The 21,380-nt window shown below is 48.1% G+C and overlaps 1 protein-coding gene across 1 annotated transcript in view; it reads right to left on the bottom strand.

Moving 5' to 3' along the window:
* Positions 1-20,408, bottom strand: part of LOC131208747 (zwei Ig domain protein zig-8-like) — a 39,692-nt gene extending 19,284 nt beyond the window's left edge. The window contains exons 1-2 of the mRNA XM_058201585.1: positions 20,351-20,408; positions 19,210-19,260 (exon numbers count right to left, since the gene is read on the bottom strand). Of these exons, the coding sequence (XP_058057568.1) occupies positions 19,210-19,260; positions 20,351-20,408 (109 nt within the window). The remainder of the gene's footprint in view (positions 1-19,209; positions 19,261-20,350) is intronic.
* Between the last annotated feature and the right edge of the window lie 972 nt (positions 20,409-21,380).

Below are 21,380 nucleotides of genomic sequence, written 5' to 3'. Positions count from 1 at the left end.
CTACCGGAGGTCCTTGTGGTGTATTCCGTTAACCAAGGTCATATTGGCTTGGGCTGTGGCCGTCCGAAGCGCCCGGCCCGTATGTGTTTAATTAATCGCATTATCCTGACAGAATTGCTGCTGAACGATGACGACGCAGCCGCAAGAATTGCGAACTGAAGTTTCCGATGAATGATGGGACACGGATTCCGTTTTATGCCTCGAATCGGTTGACCGGTGCTGCCCGAGATTGCATTACCTCTTCGTTACAGCAGGCAATAGATTATCATCAACTATATTTATTTCACTGGCTCGCCGGTATCCTTTATCTTTGAGCACATTACTCATTTTTGACTAATGCACGGCCACGTGAGGGATTGTGTTCGGGTTGGCTGAAATTGATCTGCCAGAATGGATGTAATTACAACGAAAGAGGCTTATCACACGTGTAGCTTGGTGACTTATTGTACTGCTTTATCTTACTCATGAATTTTCGCGCGTTTGTAGTTTACCAATATTGTGTAGAGTATTTTTTCTCATCTTTTTCTCTGCCCAACACGTGCCACTTCCGTTCCATCTACGTTTCGAAGGCATACGCCGCAACATGTTTGCTGATGAGCAGTGGCTTCGCGCTCCGGCTCTCCTACGATGCCTGAAGCGCCGTTCCGTTGCCTTATTGGCAGTCGATAACTTTATTTGCAAATTCGATGCTTCCTTTTCGGTGCTGCCATTTCGAGAATTCGAGATGCCCACAAGATGCCCGGGCGCACACACGGCTTTCAGCTGGCAAGAAGTTAGTGGGCGATGTTTGGCAAAGATGTTTTTGTAAGCCGCCAAAGGGCATATCGCTTTCCTGCGAACGATGCGACATTTGTTTTACTTCCTAATCCAATTCTCGAGAAGTTGAGGCTGGGGCAGAGCAGCGCAAATAGTGCTCAAATGCTCAGCTCCGTGAAGGCAAGCTTGAAGGTCGCCGAACGATGGAACGGATCCGAACTATCCGATGGAATATTTGCAAGTTAAAGAACTTTATGGTGGAAAATATGTTTAAGTAACACGACTGCAAAATTTACCTAAAACACACCAAATGCAGGCTGGTGGCTTATAATTAATCACAATTATTAGTTGTTTTAGCTATCTGTTTTAGATCCCGTGTTATGTTAGTCCTTTTCCGAGCGGTGCAATAAATCAATGATAATGGTATTGACTTTATCAACGAATCGAGCTGTACGGCTGTGAACGAACCCGACGCAGGATGCGGCAAGGATGGAACGGTCGGAACTGGAACAAAGAGTGAAGATGAGAAGACAGTTTTTTTGGGCCAGCTCCGAGGACCTTTCACAACCATTCGAACCATTCGGTGGGTATTTCGCTCGAGCAGCCCAAGAAAAGCTTTGAATGATTAATTATGATTCGACGACGATGAAGTCTAAACATCGACTCACGGGGTCGGTATCTTTAGCTTTCATGACTTTGGGGTCACTTTGTTCGTGTGTTCGTGGAAACGCAATTTTCATGTCGAGAAAATTAACCCCAAATTTTCCGAAGTGGGCGCTACTCGTTAAGGGAAAACTATTTGTAGCGTTTCCTTAACATTGTGAGAATCGGTTCTGAAAGTTTACAAGAGTGCGAAGAGAAATTGAAAGTGGACCGAGCGACCGATCACTCACTGTGGTTGCTCCGGCATCTGCAAAAAACAAGGGACAGGATACGAGATGAAATCGAAATGCTGGTGCCCTATTTTTGCCAGTGGCAGTGGTCATCAATTTCCACTCAGATTACGAAGCACACCATCAATTATAATCCCAGCGTCCCAGTGGCGCTTCGTGGTGGCCCCTAGCATCGGCCGCCAGATGACGATCGATTACAAGCACTTGAAAGCTGGAAATGCTTCAAACTTTGTGGCCACATTGTGAGCGAAATGAATTCCGACAGGCAGCAGCAAGGAGCAAGCGATAGTCGGAAAAGAGTTGCCGGAAGTTTTTCTGCCATTCCCGCGGGGATCCGACGGGGCAGAGAGGCGAAAGAACCGCTTGTGGTGTGGCTTCCGTCGTTTGGCTTGTTTTGGACCATTTTCAAATTCACAACTTCCGCGCCTCGTGACGGGCTGCGTGTGTGGCCCTCGTTTGTTGTTTGCCGGGCCCCCATCGGTCGGTCGGCCCATGGCCCCTTATCCGATCGCATCATGTTGGATGTTATCCAATAAATCTTTCAGAAATCAATTTTGCGCCCCCTCTTCCCGGGCGCACCGAAAATTGAGTGAGTTCCTCACGCGGCCACGGAGCAGACGGACCGTGGCTAAAAAAACTTCTTAAAACACTTTTCATCTTCGGCGGCGCACAGAAAGTCGGGCTGGTTCGGGCCGGCCCTGCCGTCCACGCCGTGAGGAGTTGCCAAGTGATTTCCGTCTGATAGATGTGGCTTAATGTGGTTGAAGTGGAGTTTTTGTATGCTCGATGCCTCTTCTCGCTGTCTCTCGGCTTTCGTTACGTGTCCCCGTGTGTCGAGCAACCGGAAATAACGTTCTGTGTGTTTGTGTCAGCGGTCGCCCACTAAACCGGGAGGGGGTGGTGGTCGGGTGAAAAGGTTTTCGGAAGTCGAAACAATATTGTTCGGTTACGGTAACACGACGTCATGATGGTTCCATATCTTTTAAGGTTATGTGGCCTTTATCCGATCCGGCTGTGTATGAAATAAGGAGGACGGCCGGGCGAGGTCCCAGGAATCCAATTTTAAACAATGACAAACGGTTATTTAAAAGGATATCCAAGAAGTTGTGCCCGCTAACAAGGCAGTAACATTAAATTGTCTCCATTGAGCAGCGGCATGTTTACTACACGTTTATTGTTCCACGAATTGTTCTCCTAGGGGTTCACTTCCGAGATAGCATTGTTTCAAGGCGCACTCGTCTCGTCTTACGCCGTTGGCTGTTCCACGAACCGTGCACCTCGTTCGGGTACCGGTTGATTACATTTTCAATGTTGTTTTCATACTTCGAAGTCGACCACATTATGGCCATTTGCGAGAAATTGTCATCACACAGACCGGATTAGGGCCCGGGCAATCAGCAATCAGGCGGCTGGCTGGTTTATTGAATAATATTTATGCCAAATTTATGCTAAACTCGATTTATTCCTAATTTCGGAAGCCCGCATTTAGTTGCTACTGTAAACAATCGATTCCGCGCGCACCCGGCATTTTCTAATAATGGATCGATCGATGCGGGATGCAGTCGTGCTTTATGTTGAATCGACGTCGAAATGTCGGAATGGCCACTCGGTCAGAGTTTCTTGATTGGAGAACTCCGTTTGTGCCGATTTATTCATCCACAAAAGTGGTGCGGTGGGACTTTGGGACCCCTTTTCGCACAACGCTTTGGCAGCGTATTAGATTAAGGTATATGATAAGCGTTCGCCCGGCGATCGGTTTTTGGCCACAAAACTGAATTAGAAGTTCGTTTCGAACGCGGCTTGGTGGCGGCTCGCAGGTTAGCCAAACGGTGTTGGTGTTGAAGGACTGTGAAAATTGAACAAAGGATTGCCCCGGATAGCACGCGGCGGCTAGCGTTAAACGGAATTTATTCTCCAGACCCGGAAGACTTGGACTCGTAGTTTGGCACTATCTGGTGCAGTTTCTTAGACTCCCGCCTGCCCCGAAGACGGCTGCTGATTCACTTCCGTATCGCGGCGTAGCATCGGAGGGCTCGCCGGGCACGATCGGTATTAAGACCTTTGGGGAAAATGGCTCGAATCGAATAAATAAAATCCACTTTAATGTCTACCAGATATCAGATCATCAACCGGGGGTTTTGTTCCTTGCGCGCCGCTGTACACACCCGGGACGCCCGGTGCCGAGGTTGTTTATGCGTTCTGGAGAGCGTAGGTCTGGCGCTGTTGAAACCAGGACGAAGCATCCTGGCTATTAAGTGGGTGGCGGGTGCTTTGGCGCCGTTTGGCCGTTGCAAAGAATGCCCGTGGCCCCTTCCGTGGCCCTCAGAGAGCAATCCAGCCGCGCGCCCAAAATTGGTTTTGAACTTTTTGCGTGCAATTCGTTATGTGTGGGCCGCGGCCGTGTGAAGTACCGGGGTTCTCACGTTTCGCTTCAGAAGTTATTTGGCCCCGCATTTCTTATCTCGTGCCGCTTGCCTCTCAACGATACGTGTGTATTGAAAGGGGGGAAAAACCAGACCGAAACCCAAGATCTCTCCGCGCCAGATAACATTGTTTTTCCCCCGTGTGGGTCGTTAAATTAATCCTTCTTATTAATGGTTACGGCCGAAAGGAGAAGGTCACTGCAGGAGAAAAATTGATTTGCTGTTTGATTTGATTAAAAAGCAAATTTGTCCAATACTGTTTTTAAAAGGGTACAAAAGGTTCTCTTCCGTTCGCGGCGAAGTGAGTTCCAGTCGCCACGGCCAGTTAGAGGCAAACTCTCCAGAAACAACTTTAAAAACTTTTCGGCGAGCAATTCGGTGCCGGCTGGGTTGACAATCATTTACCATTTTATGCACAATTTGGAACAGAGAAAAGTTTTTTTTATTCATTTGACTCTCCTCTTTTGTTGATTATCTGTCTCTTTACGGGTCCCGAGGGGGCCCGAGGAGCAATATTTTCACCATTCATCTGCCTGCCTTCGAGTTATGCCCGAGCTGGGCCACTATGAGTGCCTTGGATGAGACACGGGGGGATGCGATTGTCATCGGCTGTCCCTGTGGGGTAAAAGAAATAATGAACTGCGATCCATTATCACTCGGCAGCGAAGGACCACCGCATCAATTAAGCAGGTCAGCTGCGGAAGTCTCTCCCGCCGGGGTCAAGTTGTTTTCCCGCGGCATCTGCACCGCGGCAACGTGTTCTTTGTTAGGGCCGAACCATGGACAAACTCAAGTTTCTAAGTCAGAACTGGGAAGCCTGTCCGGGCCGTGACCGTGCCGTGGTGGGGCATAAATTTAGGAACTCAAGAACGGTATGTAAATTCGCGGGGCGAAAAATGATTCTCCCTCGGGTGCGTTTTCGAAATCAGGAAAAATAAATTGACCCCGCGGCTGGAAGCGGCTTCATAAATACACGGCCCCGGTGCCAATTAGGCTGAACGAAACGCGAGGAAACTTTTGGCGAAACGCCGGCCATAAGTCGATCGGCGACGTCGACGATAAGGCTTTCCACGTCTCGGCTTTTACGAGCCGAACTTGGCCCCAGAAACGTTCGGTGAAAGCGATGATAAGCGACCTACGCCAGGATCCACGCACAAGAACGCCGCAGATTAAAACTTCGCCTTACCGGAAGTGGCCCAAAGGGGCCACTGCCGGCGGGCGTTACTTATCGCGCAGCTTGTTGGTTTATTAGTTCGTATGCTCGTGTGCTCCCGAGACACTACGGCACCGATAATGGACTGCGGATAAAGTCACAAAGTTTGACGGGGCGTACAGGATCTCGTTCTTATCTTGATCCGGCGTTCCGGCGTTCTTTTTCCTTCTGCCCTGGGCTCTGCGTCGATAAAGATGTCGCTGGCGTCCGTGCGGGTTGTTCGTTTGGCGATTCAATAATCATCGATGGGGCGTCGCTGATTAGTTTGCGCGGAAAGGGAACAAACACCACGACAAAGTGCCCCACAAACAATCGTCGTTAACGCATCACGGGAGCACCAGGCTAGAGGCAAAACAAAAACACGTCACGGACCGTTTGGCGGATTGTTTGACCATCCGTAACCGTAGTCCGTAAAGCCCTTTCCACGGTGTTAATGGTTCGCTTGAATCAATTACCATCGCGTTACGCCTCGGCTGCCGGGATGCGTCGGAATGATTTACACACTTCCGCGATTATGCGAGCTCTTCCGGCTCCGGCCAAAGCCGAGGCAGTATCCACAATTCATCCCCGAACCCGGCCCGGGTACTCCCGGGTGGAGCCACCGGGCTAAATTAGCCGGCAACAAATTCCATAAATTCAAACGATTCACGACTGTATTCATCATTTCCGTCATCATCCGAGCGGCCCCCCTCAGAAACCGACCGAGAGACCGAGATCCCCACAGTGGAGGCCAACTAGGCGGCGGCTATTCGGCGAGGCTTCGCACAAACGTGTCGAGATCATTACGATAGATCATCATGGCGTTCATTAAATTAATGGTTCCGCATGTGAGCCTTGGAACCGTCGGCTCGGCCACGCCGTGGCCGCGGCCTACGAAAGGTTCGCCCGCTTTTTCTCTCCGGCTCTGGCTTTGGCACATCCCTTTTGGGTCAGTTTTGGTTGCCGGGCTTCTTTCGGGGCGAAACAAAAGGTGCTTTCTGCGCCCGGCAAAGGCCACAGAGCGATAGAGATAGGGCGGAAGGAAGGATATACGCATGAACACAGCATTTGCAGGCACGAGCCAGAATGCGGTCCGGTGTCGGGAATTCGTTCCGAGCCTGGTTCCCACCCCGTGGTTCCGGTTGTGGACGAAGCCAGGAAGCGTACGGGAGCCAGCAGGGAGCAAAGAACAATTATCCGAAAATTATGGCCGTAAATAAATCATAATTATATCCCACTACTCATCGTGTGGTCCAGGGAAACGTGTTCGACGGTGCGTCGGTCCTGTGCGGAAAGGTGACGACGCTGAGGCTCCTCGTGCCCGTTGCGGAGTGCTCCACATTTGAATAGCTAATTGTACGGAGATGTTTGATCTTGGTGACACAGGAGTAGAAAAGGAGCAAAAAAGTGTAACAAATCAGTTCATAGGTCACTCTCGGTGCTGCCAAGAGGATCGTGGAACTAGTGGTCGTAAATCCGGCTTTCCGTAAGTCGCGCTTATTGTGTTCGTTAGTGTGTTTATCGGATTGGGGCGAACCATTATCCATAACTCAGCGAAAAGGGGCCCAAACGGTCGGGCAGGTCTCCTGAATATTTGAAGGCGAGCATTCCGAAGTATTTATCATTCCTCCGTGCGTTCACACTTATCGTCATCGTGGTTACTCGTTGACCTGCGGTCAGCATACAGTAAGTCCCGCGTCCTCAGGAATGCCTCCGAAGGCGGCTGGTGGGTTTATCGAGGCAGAAAGTGGATTAAATTTGATAATAAAATATGGATTCTTGAATTTATGACCTGCAATTTAGCGGGAGCCTTAAAAGAATCGATCTTTTGATGGGGCCGTACGACTGCCCTCCCTCGAAACAGCAATAGTTCTTTGTCTACGATTGCACATTGAATTGATGTTTTATGGAGAAAAACGGAGGAAACAACACCTTCTAGTAAACGCCTGATTCGACTTTTGTGATAAATTATGAAAAACTAGATCCATGAAGGCGACGTGATGTGAGAATAGAAATGGCTTTTGTATCTAAGGCAGGAAAACAAAACAATCTATGTTTCAAAAGCGATAGGAAACGAAAGAGCATCTCTCTGATGGCGAAAATAATTTGTAGGTAACTTTTATGAATGTAGAAATTTCGAAGGTGTGTTTCTAAAACAAGCCATTCTTGTAAATTGATTAATTTATAGAAGCACGGGGAAACGGGTTCCCTCTGCCGATCGGATTGTACCCCGAGGTTGGGTGAGTATTAATAATTCATAGCACTACGAATACTTTGCGAATACTTTAAGCAAATTTGCCAGCATCGCGCTGGACTCTGGAAAACTTTGATGGGAAGAATTTCGTAACGTTGAAGATACCTCACTCGACCGTCAACCAATCTCTCGGTGGAAGTAAAGGAAATCGATCCCAGTAAAATGTCTTCCCCGGGGGGCGGGAGCCCAAGGTTCGTGTTCGAAAGACGAGCCTAATGGTTTAACATTCCTGCCGCAACGACGCCATCACACAGTAGAAGGGAGCGGAGAAAGAAAAACAGAGCAGAGCATCGGAAACATTGCATGGCCGTACTGAGCGCGATCTGTGTCAAGGATCGCGGTGGCTTTCCTATCGTGCGGATTTTTGCCCGACGTTGCCCGTGAAACACGGGGGCTTCATGTTGATTGCACGGGGAGGGCAATTGTTGAATCCGGTTCGTTGTGCCCCTCCAGGGCCTCCGCCCGCGAGACGGAGCGAGATCGCATCGACGGTCGCCGGAAGTAGTTAAGTAAACTTGCATGTTTGTAGCGAGTATTTTTGCTATTTCTCGCAGCAGGAAGTTCCTGTAGCGTGCAATGAATTACTTTGATTCAAATCGTTGACCTGCCTGGATAGCGTTGCCGCGTTGAAGCCGGGGCGTAGGAGACAATGGCAAGTGATTTAGCACAAAGCCTTTTTAAAGACACGCCTTTGCTTTAATTGATAACAGAGCAGGAACAGTGGGACCACAACGAAGGAATGTTTGTAAACGTTTCTATGCTCAGAATACGGGCTTCAAAAACCCATAGCGGTCGATTTTCCGTTCTGTTTTCCGAACAGCTTTGTGCCGAAATTCAGTAAAAAGTATTCTCCGTGGGTTGGATAAATATTTTCCCCGTGACAACTCAGGTGAAAAATGGCCCCAAGCAACGGTGAATCTCGTGCACGGTACGTCCTGTTGTTTTCTCGGGCCAGCGACGCAGAGCTAGAAGAAAGGATTTGGCTGTCCCACCAACATGGATCCACAGAGAACCACAAGGCGAAGGGTTCCGTCGTCCCGATGATAATAATGATGGTTTCTGTTTTTCGCTCGTGTTCAACGGATTCTTTCGCATATTTCGCTTCGTGCCAAAACACGATTTTGCAAGTGTATCGTCGGGCAATGGACTGCTGCGATGTGCAGCGGATGAATGTATTCAACCCGCAAGGAGGCGTCGTGTTGTTGGCTTAAAGAACTGTCAAGACTAGAAAGCGCCGTCGAGTGGAGCCGTCGTTGATAAAGCAGACACGACAGACGAAACGGTCGGTCTCGTTTGGTTTACTTTTCATAACAAAAAGAGAAACATCGTAAACTGCTTTTAAAGCGTGATGCTGTTTGCTTTAAAAGGTAGAAGAAAAGCACCGCATGAAAGGCGCCGGCACACAGGAGCAACCCGCAATCTGTAATCACTCATTTGCGAGATAGCGTTAACTTCCTAGAACCTTTCAGGTAAGGACACGTTCGGCGTTTGGGAACCGTTCGGCAAAAAAGCCTCGGCGTAATTAATCACGCAATTTTTAGATTAACCAGGCAAGAAAAGTCAAGAGTTAGGGGCCTGAGTAGAAGCCATGTGAGGGTATCGTTAGAACTGGCCCTTTCAGTGAATTTTAACAACAACTTTATTCCTAATCGAAAAGGTCAGTCTCCTAAACGGGTTCCAATGATTTATGGTATTCTCCCGACAGGACAAAAATACTTTGCCCGACTTACACACGAAAATGTTATAAGCAATCGCTCTACGCCATTTTCCAGAAAGGACACCAAAAGTATTCGTCGCAGTTCAGATTAATCTCCCTTTTCCGGGTTAATGGACCTGTAGATTAATACTTTATTGTGGCCACTACGGCAGTATTACGTTAAAGTTCTTCTCCTAGAATGTCAGCACAGAGAATGGAGTGACTTATGTACATTTACCAGTGTTCTCAGGCGTAAAAGAAATTTTATTGGCATTCAAATTAAGTAGCCGCTTCAGGCTGTGGGCGGTCCCACAGTTTGGCCACTGACCCGGAAGAAAGTTTTTAATTAACAAAAGAGGGACAAAGAGAACCAGCTTAGCCGAGCGTAACCCGTAAACGGTACTTGCTTGCTTACTTGCTGAACTTGAAGCGGTAAGTGTCTTTTAATCTGGCCGGAGAACAGCGGAACCCTTGCTCCGGAAGCCAGTGGCTTGAAATAGCTCGTGAAGATGTATTTCAGCCGAGCCGGGGGTGTTGTAACCGGTTTGCGCTGGGAAAGGATTCAATGTGCTCCGGTCTCCGGTCTGTAGATCCGGTCACCAGAAGCCTACGCAGAAACGTAGGCAAAAGGTTCATTAAACAACTGAACAGGGCTCTAGCGTTACAACACGGCGATCCCTTGGCGAGCCTAAAAGTGGGCCCGAGCTTTCCCGTGACGTGAATGGGAGGAAAATATGAATGTTTTATTATTCCGGGTTCCCCGGGAGGTTTGCGGCTCATCGAAAACAATTTAGGCTGAATTTGACCGACGTCAAATTAGGTAAAATTTGAAAATCGAATTAGGATGTTGCATCGACCGGACTTTGTGATTTTCCCGACGGAGATTCGTCTGATTTAATAAGTTGATACGCTGCCCGTTTTCGGAGAATTTAGTGGACCAAGCCATTGCGTTTTGCACAAATTCAATTTATCCCAATAGTGTGCCCGTTCGGAAAAGGGAAAACCGTAGGCCATTCAGAATTGTACGCACCACTTTGTGGAGGAAAAATCGAGAAAAGCTTAATTGTAATTCGTTCATGCGTCATGAAAAGATGGTGCCATGTTATCGTCTTCTTTCTGTACGAACTTAGTGGGTAAATAAGGAGCATAGCGTCTTCCGGTGGTGTCCTCGAAGAACCTTTTTCACTTACAAATACTACATCGCACCGTCCCCATGGTCGCCAGTTACGCCCGATTGGTTTCGGGTACGGTTTTGCTAACGATTTGATTTGATTCAATTTAGTGCTACTTTTTTATTTACATTATCTGCTTACGAGCGAAATGGCGCGCCAGAACGTGGCGCATCGCATCGAGAAGCTTTTTATGGGCAGCGGCAAAATTGAATCTGGGGCGACTGAAACTGTGTGTCCGTTGAGATTACATATCACCGTCGGAAAAGTGTGCTTTGTATATCCGGGGCTTCGAAGGTTTATTGAGTGTTTTGTAATTGAATTTAGTTCGGACAAACTTTCTGCAAACATCAAACTTCGTCAAACTGATGAACCTGCTGCCGTAGGAATTAGCGGCAAGCTGGCGACAGGACCGGTAGGAATACGTGACCAAATCCGTGCTCTCAAGTGTGTCGGGGCTAAACTAAACCGAATCTGGCAGGTAGAAGAAGATTCATTATTTTTATGACTTTGAGAACTATACCAAGTCGATATCAGTTGATGCACTTTCGCCCGCTTTTTTGCGGATCGGCACGTGCCGCCATCTTCACTGGGAGTGATAATAAAAAGTAAACACGTGTATCGATGGCAGCCTGGCAGTGTTTACATTTCTGATACGCGATGCTCGTCTGATGTGCGGCCAAAAATGTAGCAAACGAACATGACTGACGGCAACGAATCAATGGCAGAGCAAGATGGAAACGAAATAAATCCAAATCACAGTCAGACACGCACACATGAGGCGCGAATTCAAACATTTACTCAGTACAGCGGGCCGCGCAGGATGTGCTGATCGGTTTTTATTTATTTTTAGTTTGGGTCCCGCCAGAAGGCAACGAAGGGTCAGGATCTTGCATAACCCAAAAGGACGAGACACATTTTAGTGGTGCTAAACATTATTGATCTGCAAAGCGGCAGGCGTGCTCCGGTGCGCCTCCGTGCTGCGAATTGTACATTTTAATCTGTAGTGAAAATCTCGATCCATAAAGTTGTTTGCTTCTCGAGATCCATCTCCAGCTCGTGTCGGGGTCGGGTTCTTTATGTGTGGCCGCAGATAATCCTTCTTCCAATTCCACACTAGACCTCGTGGCACTCTTGTGTTTCTTTCCGCTTTTGAAGTGTGTCGTACATACGCTGAATGAATGTAACGCATGTTCCCTTCGTCTTTCGGCCTCCAAGCCCAGACCGCAGCGGTCGTATTTCTCGTCCTTCTGAAGTGTGATGAAAGAGGCAAAGAATAACGGTGTCTGGTACGCTTCAGACATGTTGAACGATTTCGCCCGACATTTTGCCTTTCAGCAGCTTTTCCGACGCTCCGGACACCTTTCCCGGCCCTTTTTTACGTCAGTGGCTGCCAATTTTTCCACCCATGGGTTTACAGGACGAAAAAATCATGATGCAAGATGATCGCGTACTGCCGACGGCCCTTTGCGCCCTTGGTCGCACCGAGAGATATGAACTTTGGACCCCTCGGTCGGTCGGTTGGCAGAAAGGTTGGCAGAGACTGTAGGCTGCAATCCAGCAGGAATCGCAAAATTCATTCAATATTCATATAACGATTCCATTCGACCGAAACATCCGCCGGCCCGCACTTTCGGTACGGGCGTTTCGGGCGTGTCCTCCCGGGGATTGGCAGGATCGTGGGTTCGCTTCGTGGCCGGTGCCGGGGACTGCGTAAGCGTGGGAATGGAAATTCGATCAGATGACAACCCGGCCAACGGGCAGTTCGGTGCTAAAGGCTTCCACCGGAGCATATTTCACGGATATTGGAAAGATTTGTTCCAAAGCGGGGACCAGCGGAATATGTTTCCGTTTTCTTCGCCGCTTTAAGCTTCGCTGCCCTGCGCCCCAGTCTCATCCGTGGGTTTTTTTTTATTTCGACCCCAAAGGGATTGCGGAGCGGTTGTGCCGCATTCGTGGGATACTTCGTGTCTTTCAATCTGCAGCGTTCCGATTCAGCTATTTAAATTTGAGCCGCCAAGGTCCATCGGCCAGATTTCATCGCCAGCGGATGCTATAAAGGAGTTTACTTTTGATGGAAATGATTGCCTCCATAAAACGATCTGTATCGGCACACGCCGGTCCCCGGATCCGGGTCCTTTTCATTCATTTTAAATTATTCTCGTAGCGTAAAATCCGGTGACCAGGCGGAACAGGCATACAGCTTAATTATTACGGCATTTTTGTACATGTTGAATATTTGACAAACTGCCAGCGTAATTGAATAGTAATGAGCCGGATGCAAAACATGGTCTTTTGAACATCGCGCTCCGAGAGCATAAGAACAAGTACCGATTAATTATGGGCATTATCAAAATGATTGTACTTTGTTATAACTTCGGCCTGGTTCTTACACAAAAATATCGACATCCTCAATGAAGAGTGTCGGCCCTAGGCGAAAGTATGAGAAGAAGCGCTCGGATTCGAGGAGACAGCGAGAAATATTCGCTGACCCACGCTTCGGCCGGAAGGACATTCGTCTTAAAGAATAAAAAAGTAGTTTTCCCAGCCAGCTGCCCCACGAGGGTTGCTCCATTCGTTTCGGTTGCCGGCGGCAAGTGGACCCTAACAAAAAAATAAAATTTCAAGCAACTTTTATTGAATGTGACCAATCAAGCTGCGAAGGGAGGTCTTCTCTTCAGAAGCACTTCAGCATCAAACGAGTTTAGAAGGACCAGTTTTTTTGCTCCTTCCGCTCCGTGCTACGACTTGTTGGTTCGGGGAGGGCTCCGCATTTAAAAGGAAGTGCTGAGCTTCCGTGATTAATTGTGCATGCCACGCGAAAGCACCTGATGCGCGACGAAAGAGAAAAAAACTCAAATGGCGCCCTCCGGGAGCTTCGTGTAATAATATGGCTTCTTTGCAATTTGTTTAATTGATTGAGTTTGCCCGATTTTCTAATTCGTTCTCGAAATGCCTTTTTGTGAGGCATTTGTTTGCGATATTTGTGTCCCAAATTGATCCCCACTCTTGTAGTGACGCTTCGGTTCGTCTTTGCAAACGGTCCTCGGTGTGTGTTTCGATCGAGACATTGTCATGCATAGTATCGATTTCATGAATTTCGTAACGGAGCATTGCCACAACGTCCCCCGCAGCTAATGCCCCGTTGCCCGGGGGTGCGGATGTACCTGGCGTTCAGATACGTATCCCGTAAGCTCTATCGATAGCTCGTTTGGTGACATTCCTTACCGACAAAGTAACAGCCGATGGACATCCCGACGAGTCCGTGTGGAGCACTCGGTACCGATTGGGCGTGTGGTACGGTTTGCGGATAGCGACGGGCGGTGAAAATTGATTCCGCAATCGAGTTGCTTTCAAATTCAGTACGCCGCAAACGTTGTAGCGTTGTCGGTATCGGTGCCTTACCGAAACGTGATATTGGCGAGACTGCATAATATAAATAAATACATGCCGGGCTACGGGCCGTGAAAGTGCCGGTGAAATGCGGGAGGCCGTGATTGAAACGATGATCTCCGGATGCAAAAAGCAGACGGCCAGTGGCTCCAGTTCTTCGATGAGCCAGCTGAACATTCTAAACCAATGCAGGTCAACGTATTTTATTCAGAAAGTATTTTAGTTTTTAACCCGAATTTATATCTCTGCTCTATCAAACTGGTTCTTAAAAAATAGCAAAACGATCAAAAATGGCTCCCAGAAATCATTATTGGTCAAACCTTATTAACAACATATTCTCCTTTTTTGTTAAACTTTTGCCAAAATGTTAATTCAATTGCCCATTGTTTTTTGAGTGAAGGAATAACGGGTGCCTCAACAACTATTTAAGGAACTAATTAAATTTTTCGGTCATTTGATAATGTAAAAGCCGTTAAAAAATCGTCTGTTCGTGAAGACATCTTAAAAAGGACAGCCTGGAACAACCGGATTCCTGGCTTAATCGAAACCCGGCTACCCGACGATTGTGCGGTGGACGTTTCATACAACTTCACCAATGTTTACCGTTTGAATTGCTACAGATCCTTAGCCGCTTTGGTTGACACGAAGAAAGTCATCCGGCTGGGAACGCTGATTGAAAAGAATCCAAAACTAAGCTCGCCGCAGGGACTCGATTCACGGATCGACGAATGGAAATTGATTTTTTATGGTGCCCTCTAAATTAGTTTCGATTGCTGATGGATGCCGCCGTGGTTGATGAAGTTATGGATCGGCGATCGACACGAAATACGATACGAGCCTCACTTCGGTCTCGCTTTTTGTGGAGCAAACTTAATGAAAATCAATTGCCCGCAACAATTCGACTGTGAGAATATTTTTGTGGATGAAAATTTAGTTCCCAACACAATTGGAACGGATAGCCGTAGTTGCGGCAACGTTTGCCTTCGCCGGGACATGTGTTACTTCCACCTACGGCGCGCCACGACGATTATTTTTATTGGCCATTTGACTTTGACCCGGATCACCGCAGCCGCACAGGCGAATCAAATATCGGAGCCGTAATCATTGACTATCAGCAAGTTGTCCGGGGCATCCGCGCTAATGGAGGAAACGAGATTGTCGAGCAGCAATCCGAAATGTTTGCGGCCACGGCCCGGGTGATCATCTGCTACGGTAATCATCATAAATTGTGGCCACTGAAAGTGACTGTGTTTCGCGTAGTCAACATGGTCGTGAACTTTTGGTGCACTTAAAGGGGCCAGCGACAGGGAACTCTTTTCCGCCCCTGTCCAATCGTATTGTGGTAGGGAAAGGGTAACACAGTAATCGGAGTGGATTTACCATAAAACAACGATAAATTATTGCTACTTTTTTATGTGCTGTGCGTTCCAGGGCTCTGGGATAACGGATCGACAGGCTCACTGTGCGCATTGCTAGGAGATCAACTTCGAACTTGGTTCGTTCTTGTCTACAGTGTAGTGAATATATATGGCCAAAGAAAGTGCGAATTGCTAAAGTTTCACTTAAACGACGCTCCCAGAAATTGGTAGATTTAAAGTGGCCTTACGGTTCGGAAAATCTTAGTCCGATTCGGGGAACCGTGCGCTCCATTACGTGGCCAACAAAGAGTGAACATTGCGTCAAAACGGTGCTCGGTTATTTACATATTACATTTTCGGTTGCCGCTGCGAATTCGCAAGCCAAGGAGCCGTTTGAGTCGAGAACATGACGCCGTTCCTGGAACCGGGCACTACTACCGGGTGCCGAAAAATAATAAGCATCCTCCCGGTCAGTGGCACGTTTTTGGCGAATGAAAACGAGCGTTGGGAAATAAATTTAATAAATATGAAAACGATTTTAATTACGCCCATGTCGGATAGAGAGCGGGCGGCGGGCCGGTCTCTGTCGAAAGTTTCCTTCTAGACGCTAATGAGAGCCCACCGGTCCGCCGGTTCCGTTGTCGGGGTTCGGAGTACAACATATTTCTAACGCAATAAATTGATTGTCCATGTTTGTCTGCGCGCAATTTCGGGTGGAAGCGTCTCCCAAACCGGAACCGGGAACAAATGTGGCAATCGCAAGCGCTGGAACTCATTTATTTCCATTGTCGAGACGTTCACCAAGGCGTGACACAGAAACTCACGCCGGGTGAAGTGTGAAATGAAATTTGTGCTCTTAATTCTATCACATTTGGCTCGTCTTTCGGGCGATCGGGGGCCGAGTTCCGGAACGAGTATGTCCAAGCGCACACGAAAAGACGTGCTCCAGCGACTGGTAAGTGTTTGTCGTGGGAGAGACGCTGCCACACACATCTCCGGCGCCGGCAGGATTGCACAATTGACATGCATAATCTAATTAACGACTAAATTAAACAAGCGAAAAACTTTTACTACGGGCTGCTCCGGTTTGTCATAAATTTATCCGTCGCGAGTGGGAAGTGAATTTAAATATATTAAACCGGCAACAAACCACCACTCCGACGGTGGAAGTTCTGCGACGTTCCGTCGCGAACCCCCCGAAAGGTATTCGGGAGCTAACCCGATCGCCGGCATCCGGGCGCTCTCCGGGCGCCAGGAGCCGGTGTCACCGGTGGCGACGGAAGGAAGTGTTGAAATGAAGTTCGAAAGGGGCTCAATTTGCTCAAGACTTTCGAGACCGTGGCGTGTGGCTGGCGGGATTCTGTGTGTGTAATAAAGGACTAAAAGGGAAAACTTTTGTCGTCGGTATCTACTTGGCACTCGGTTTACTTCCGTTTTCACAAGAGCCCTCCTCCAAGAGCCTTTTTCCAGCAAGCTCTTTTTCGTAAGATAACGAATTAAGCGAAGATTCAGAGTGACAGCGTACACAGCGATAATGTATACCGGCACAGAGAGAGACAGAGAGAGAAAGAGAGAGAGGCCATAATTCTTTGAAGCCTGCCAGTGAGAAATGGCATGCAAAGAAGAGGGATGTTTTTTCCGCTGATTGTTGCACCGGAACGCCGTATGCTGGGCGAAGGTGTGTGGTGCATCTGTGAGGACGATAATTATGTTTTCCTGGCTACCCTGGCAGGAACTCGTTAAGTTTACTTCCCTGCAGAACGCGTTGCGTAAGATAGGATGTGGCGATAAGGTGACCGCGCCCGGGCCTGGCGCTCAAGATCTTGCTCATCTTTTGCGGTGTAAAGAAGAAAGGACGAGAAATAATGGCACTAACAGCACCGAGGACGTGCACCGAGGATAGCTTCGTAACTAGTTTTGGCCCGTGGCTGCCGTTCATTTACTGCAGTCTCAGACCTCCAACGCGTCAGAAAGGGACCGGAAGGGACACGGAATAGGTGTGAAAATGGGAGCATCATCTGAACTTATTCTTGTCACTCGCGCGCGCGGCTACGTGACGGCGAGAGCCATGATTAAAGCTTCCCATGCCGTGGTCGTGCGGTTGTGCACTATTTATGCTCCAGGAAATCCAATCAAAGGTGTGCTCCGTGATGGAGGTTGCCGATATGTTGCCAGCGTGCTGATAAAGGCGACTCATCGCCCGTACCGTGCGCGGTAACCGCAGGAGGAGAGTATGTTTTAAAGAAGCAAGAATGAAAGAATGGCTACAGCGGCGCAATGACTAGCGTGGTTGTGGTTTGCTTTCCAGAGAAGCTAGGAAGATGTCACTGGCACGGGACCGAGCAGAACACTATTTCAGTGGCATCATGCTGCGTTCCGAAAATTGTAAGATTTAGAATGATTTAAACAGAGTGAATGTTCCGTTTCTTACAAAGCACTGGCACGATCCGTAAAATGGTGCATGGCGATGTGCTTTTGGCCCTCCGAAACCGATCCGATCCACCGCGCTCAATGGTCGATGAACCGAAACGTTATCCTTTACGTTCCATTGTGACCTATGCGAATTCTATTGTACTTTCGTGGTAAGACAGGGGGCTTGGCTCCGGAACTGGAGCATGTTTGGTTTGGCCAGGAGCGAAGGTGCACGCTGTCCTGTCGCTGTGGTTGTGTGGTGCCTGGTATTGTTGTGGTCTTGGTTTGCCGCTTCGGTTGAGCTTCCGGCTTTTTTTTTTCCGCTACTCATTTCAATTCGCTTCGGGAACTTTTCCGGTGGCTTTCATCGGAGCATGAGCTGCGCATTCGTAAGCATGTAGACATGCAGGTCTGTGCTTTTCTCAGTAAACCCCATTGTGGGCGCCCGCCTTGAGTAACGATGTATGGGGGCGACATTTTGGCGCTGCGATCCGGCCACACGGTTGTTTCTTGCCCGCTTCCGACCATTCTGTGCGGACATATTTTTCATGAAGTGTTTTTACTCGCGGGGGGAACAAATTATATCGCACATTTTTTCACAGAAACCATCAGGTCACGTGGGACTGTATATGTGTGGGTGCGACCGAATGCTGAAAGCAAGTGACAAAATAAAATCCGGCTCCGGCTCCGGCTACGAAAACTGCAAGCTTATGGTGGCTGGCCACGGGGAACAGAGTGCTCCGCTTGCTGGCGCTCCACACGAAACAAGGAACCGAAATTACCAAAGTCAGGCTCAAAGGCAGCACAATTTATGATGCCGAACGAGGGAGAGAGGAAAGGCCAAATGCAGTCCCCTAGGAAAGGAGAGAATGGGCGTAGGAAGAACATAATTTCCATGTTTAAAAAGGCGCATCAGCAGAACTGCGTTGTGTCACCGGCCACAATAGGAGATTGTGTCCCGGTTCTCGGGTTGCGGTGTAGAATTTAGGTTATCCACGAAACAAAACACCCAAGGCCGGCGTACTTTAGCCAGGCTTACCAGAAACAATTAAGGAAATAATTTTTATTTACCAAACGCCACGGTGCCCATATTGGGGCCCACGGCATTGGGCGGAACCGGGCGACGAATAGATTGGGCGGAGGTGGAGTGGGGCAAAGAGCCTTCGCGAGCCAACAGGACCGAAAGTCTCGCCAGCAGAGAATACATGAATTAATTATCATAATCAGTACCGTTAAACGGCCGGCGCCTAGGGTTGCCGTTTTCAGAACAGTTGGGCTAGTCGCGAAGTGGGTGGAAAGAAAACGCCATAAGGATCACTTTTCCGCCATTCAACACCATTGTCCGTTCGTAGAATGTTGGGAGGGCACAGAAATATGATACGTCGACAATTTCTGGTGTTTACGATTTGTTTAAAGGAATAGACCGCAATTCATCCGCTGGTGTTGGCACATGTCGCTCGGAGAAGTCGCTTGTGTTTGTGAATCATGATATGTTTTCCACTTTTTTATCGGTGTCCGTTATCACTTGTTTAGGGGTATTATTTAAGAGTTTGCTTTGAATTTCTGATGCGGTTGTTTGGTGTTTCATTCTACATGGTATGTTATTTCATACTATCTACAAACTACAAGAAAGTGAAGAGTTTAAAGTAATTCTCATATATACCTTCATTGTTATCTCGGTTATCTTCGATTCTAACGCTGGCAATGGTCAATTCTGAGAGGGAAAGGGACGAGAAAGGGAAAAAGACAGATAAGAAAAGATTGTCGTCTTTTCGCATCTTTACAAAGTTTGATCTATAAAATTTATATAGCTCTACAATATTTTTTCATATGGTGCTTCCGTTTTTGCTATAAAATCGCTAGCTCCGGCGGAACGAGGAACGAATAGTTTAACAGTTTCTACCTTAAATCTCCTCTTTCCTGTGGAGTTCTACTTATGCTTGCCTAGCTTCGTGGCGTGTTCTGAATCCCGACTAAATGTCCCCCGGCGATTGTGAACCGTCCAAGTTTTTGCGTCTTCCGGGACCGCTTTCTTGTGAAATCAAAATTGTTAGCAAGTTTGCTGCGAGCGCAAGTTGCCGAACACTATCAACAACATCTCGCAATTTGTATGCTCCTCTGGGCTTTTGGCCCCACACTTGGACAATTTCTTCCGTTAAAGCTCCCAGGCCGATAGCGGTTGCCCTCAGCAAAGTGACAGTTTAGTCGTGGGTTGGCCTTTTCACTTCAAATCTTTCCCTCGTGAGGCAAAAAGATTAGCACAGCCGTGAAAGAGGTACGGAATTTTCCGGAACCTCCTCACCGTAATCAATCAGAGAGAAAGAGAGAAAAGTTGGAGGGAGCACGTTTTTCGCGGGCCCTCTAAAGAAGAATCGTGGTTGGGAAGAGGGCCTATTAAGGCTTAAAATTTACCATGTCGTTAGCGACCAAGAGGCACCATTAATCATACTCCTAACGGCATATTGTTAAAAAAAAGGCATGAGCACGTATCATAAGCCGTCACCAGACGACAGGTATGCGTGACTACCGTTCACTCGGAATTCCAACGACAACCATATTTCATCGCAAAACCGAAAGGATGATTTCTGGAAAAATCTAATCAAATGACGGGTGTACCCGCTGTTGCGCTGCTGTTTGTACGTTTCTGAAAACCTGTCCATGTCGTTTCGTTAAGAAAAAACATTCCCGAGTTTTCACATCTGAGCTGACTGTTTGCCCATTATCTGAAAGAATGCAAACGATTAAGGATGGCGCAAAGGACGTAACGGTATGATTTCTTCGTGGCCAAACGGAGCCGTCCTTACCTGTACTAACTATCAGCAACAAGACGGCCGTTGAAATCGGGGCCATGTTCCACCTCATTCTGCCGGCCTCCGTATCGTGCACTGGTGAGTTAGAAATTCCGCAGTAGAAATATTCCTCCGGAAATGCGCCTTTGGAACACCCTTCAAACACTTGTTTCTCGAATTATTTCGTGTGGTTCCTTCAGAAACTCTGTTTCCACGATGCATCCGAAAATCGGCCGCAAAATCTATGATGGGACATGATGGCCAACGCTCTGGCCGGCAATCTTTCGGATGAGCACTGTATTCACTGTTCCCACATCGTAGCAACCGACGCTTGCAGACACATTTTGCGGACAGCTTTCAAAACTTTCCGAGGAAGTCACACGACACGTTTCACTTGCCCCGGCGGCTGTCGAATGGGCTCGGTCGAGAAGAAGAAGTTGCTATCACTCGGTTTAACGCTTCACTTATCGATATTTTGCCTCATAGGCCCTTTTTCGGATTTTCTTTTTCACTTTAACGCGGGCCTGTGTCGATTCCAGCTGTCGATAATGGCTGCCGAAAGAAGATGACAGGTCGGCGCTCGGAATAAACACTATGCTTCGATTGCGTTTCCGGCGCTCCAGTTAGGGGAAGTAATGTACACCGAACGGGTAACTCGACACTCCGCGGCTAAGTGGACGATTATTTTCCACACCCGTCACATTGTTAATGGTGCCCCATCGCAGGACTTCACGCTCCACCATGCACGTCATGCTGCACGCGACACGAAAATTATCGGTTGAAAAAATCAAAGCTAACTCGATTAAAGAAAAGGCAAATCAACGGCACACGTGAGGCCTGCTATGTTTCCGGCGAAGGCGAATTCTCTCGCCAGATTCAGCTCCGGCTGCGCTCTCGTCTAGCGCTCGGTGACGTCGGATGGCGCGAACTTGCCAACAAGTGTTGATAGACTTTGCGGCTAGACGTGTCTGACTGATCGACCATGCTGACGGCTCTTTTTTGTTTTTCGCCACTTGTTCCCGCGGAAAAACTGCGGGCCTAGAAA

This window comes from Anopheles bellator, chromosome 2, assembly GCF_943735745.2.
Source record: "Anopheles bellator chromosome 2, idAnoBellAS_SP24_06.2, whole genome shotgun sequence".
NCBI classification, from domain to species: Eukaryota; Metazoa; Arthropoda; class Insecta; order Diptera; family Culicidae; genus Anopheles; species Anopheles bellator.
The sequence above is the reverse complement of the archived record's forward strand: the minus strand, read 5'-3'. Positions and strand labels throughout refer to the sequence as shown.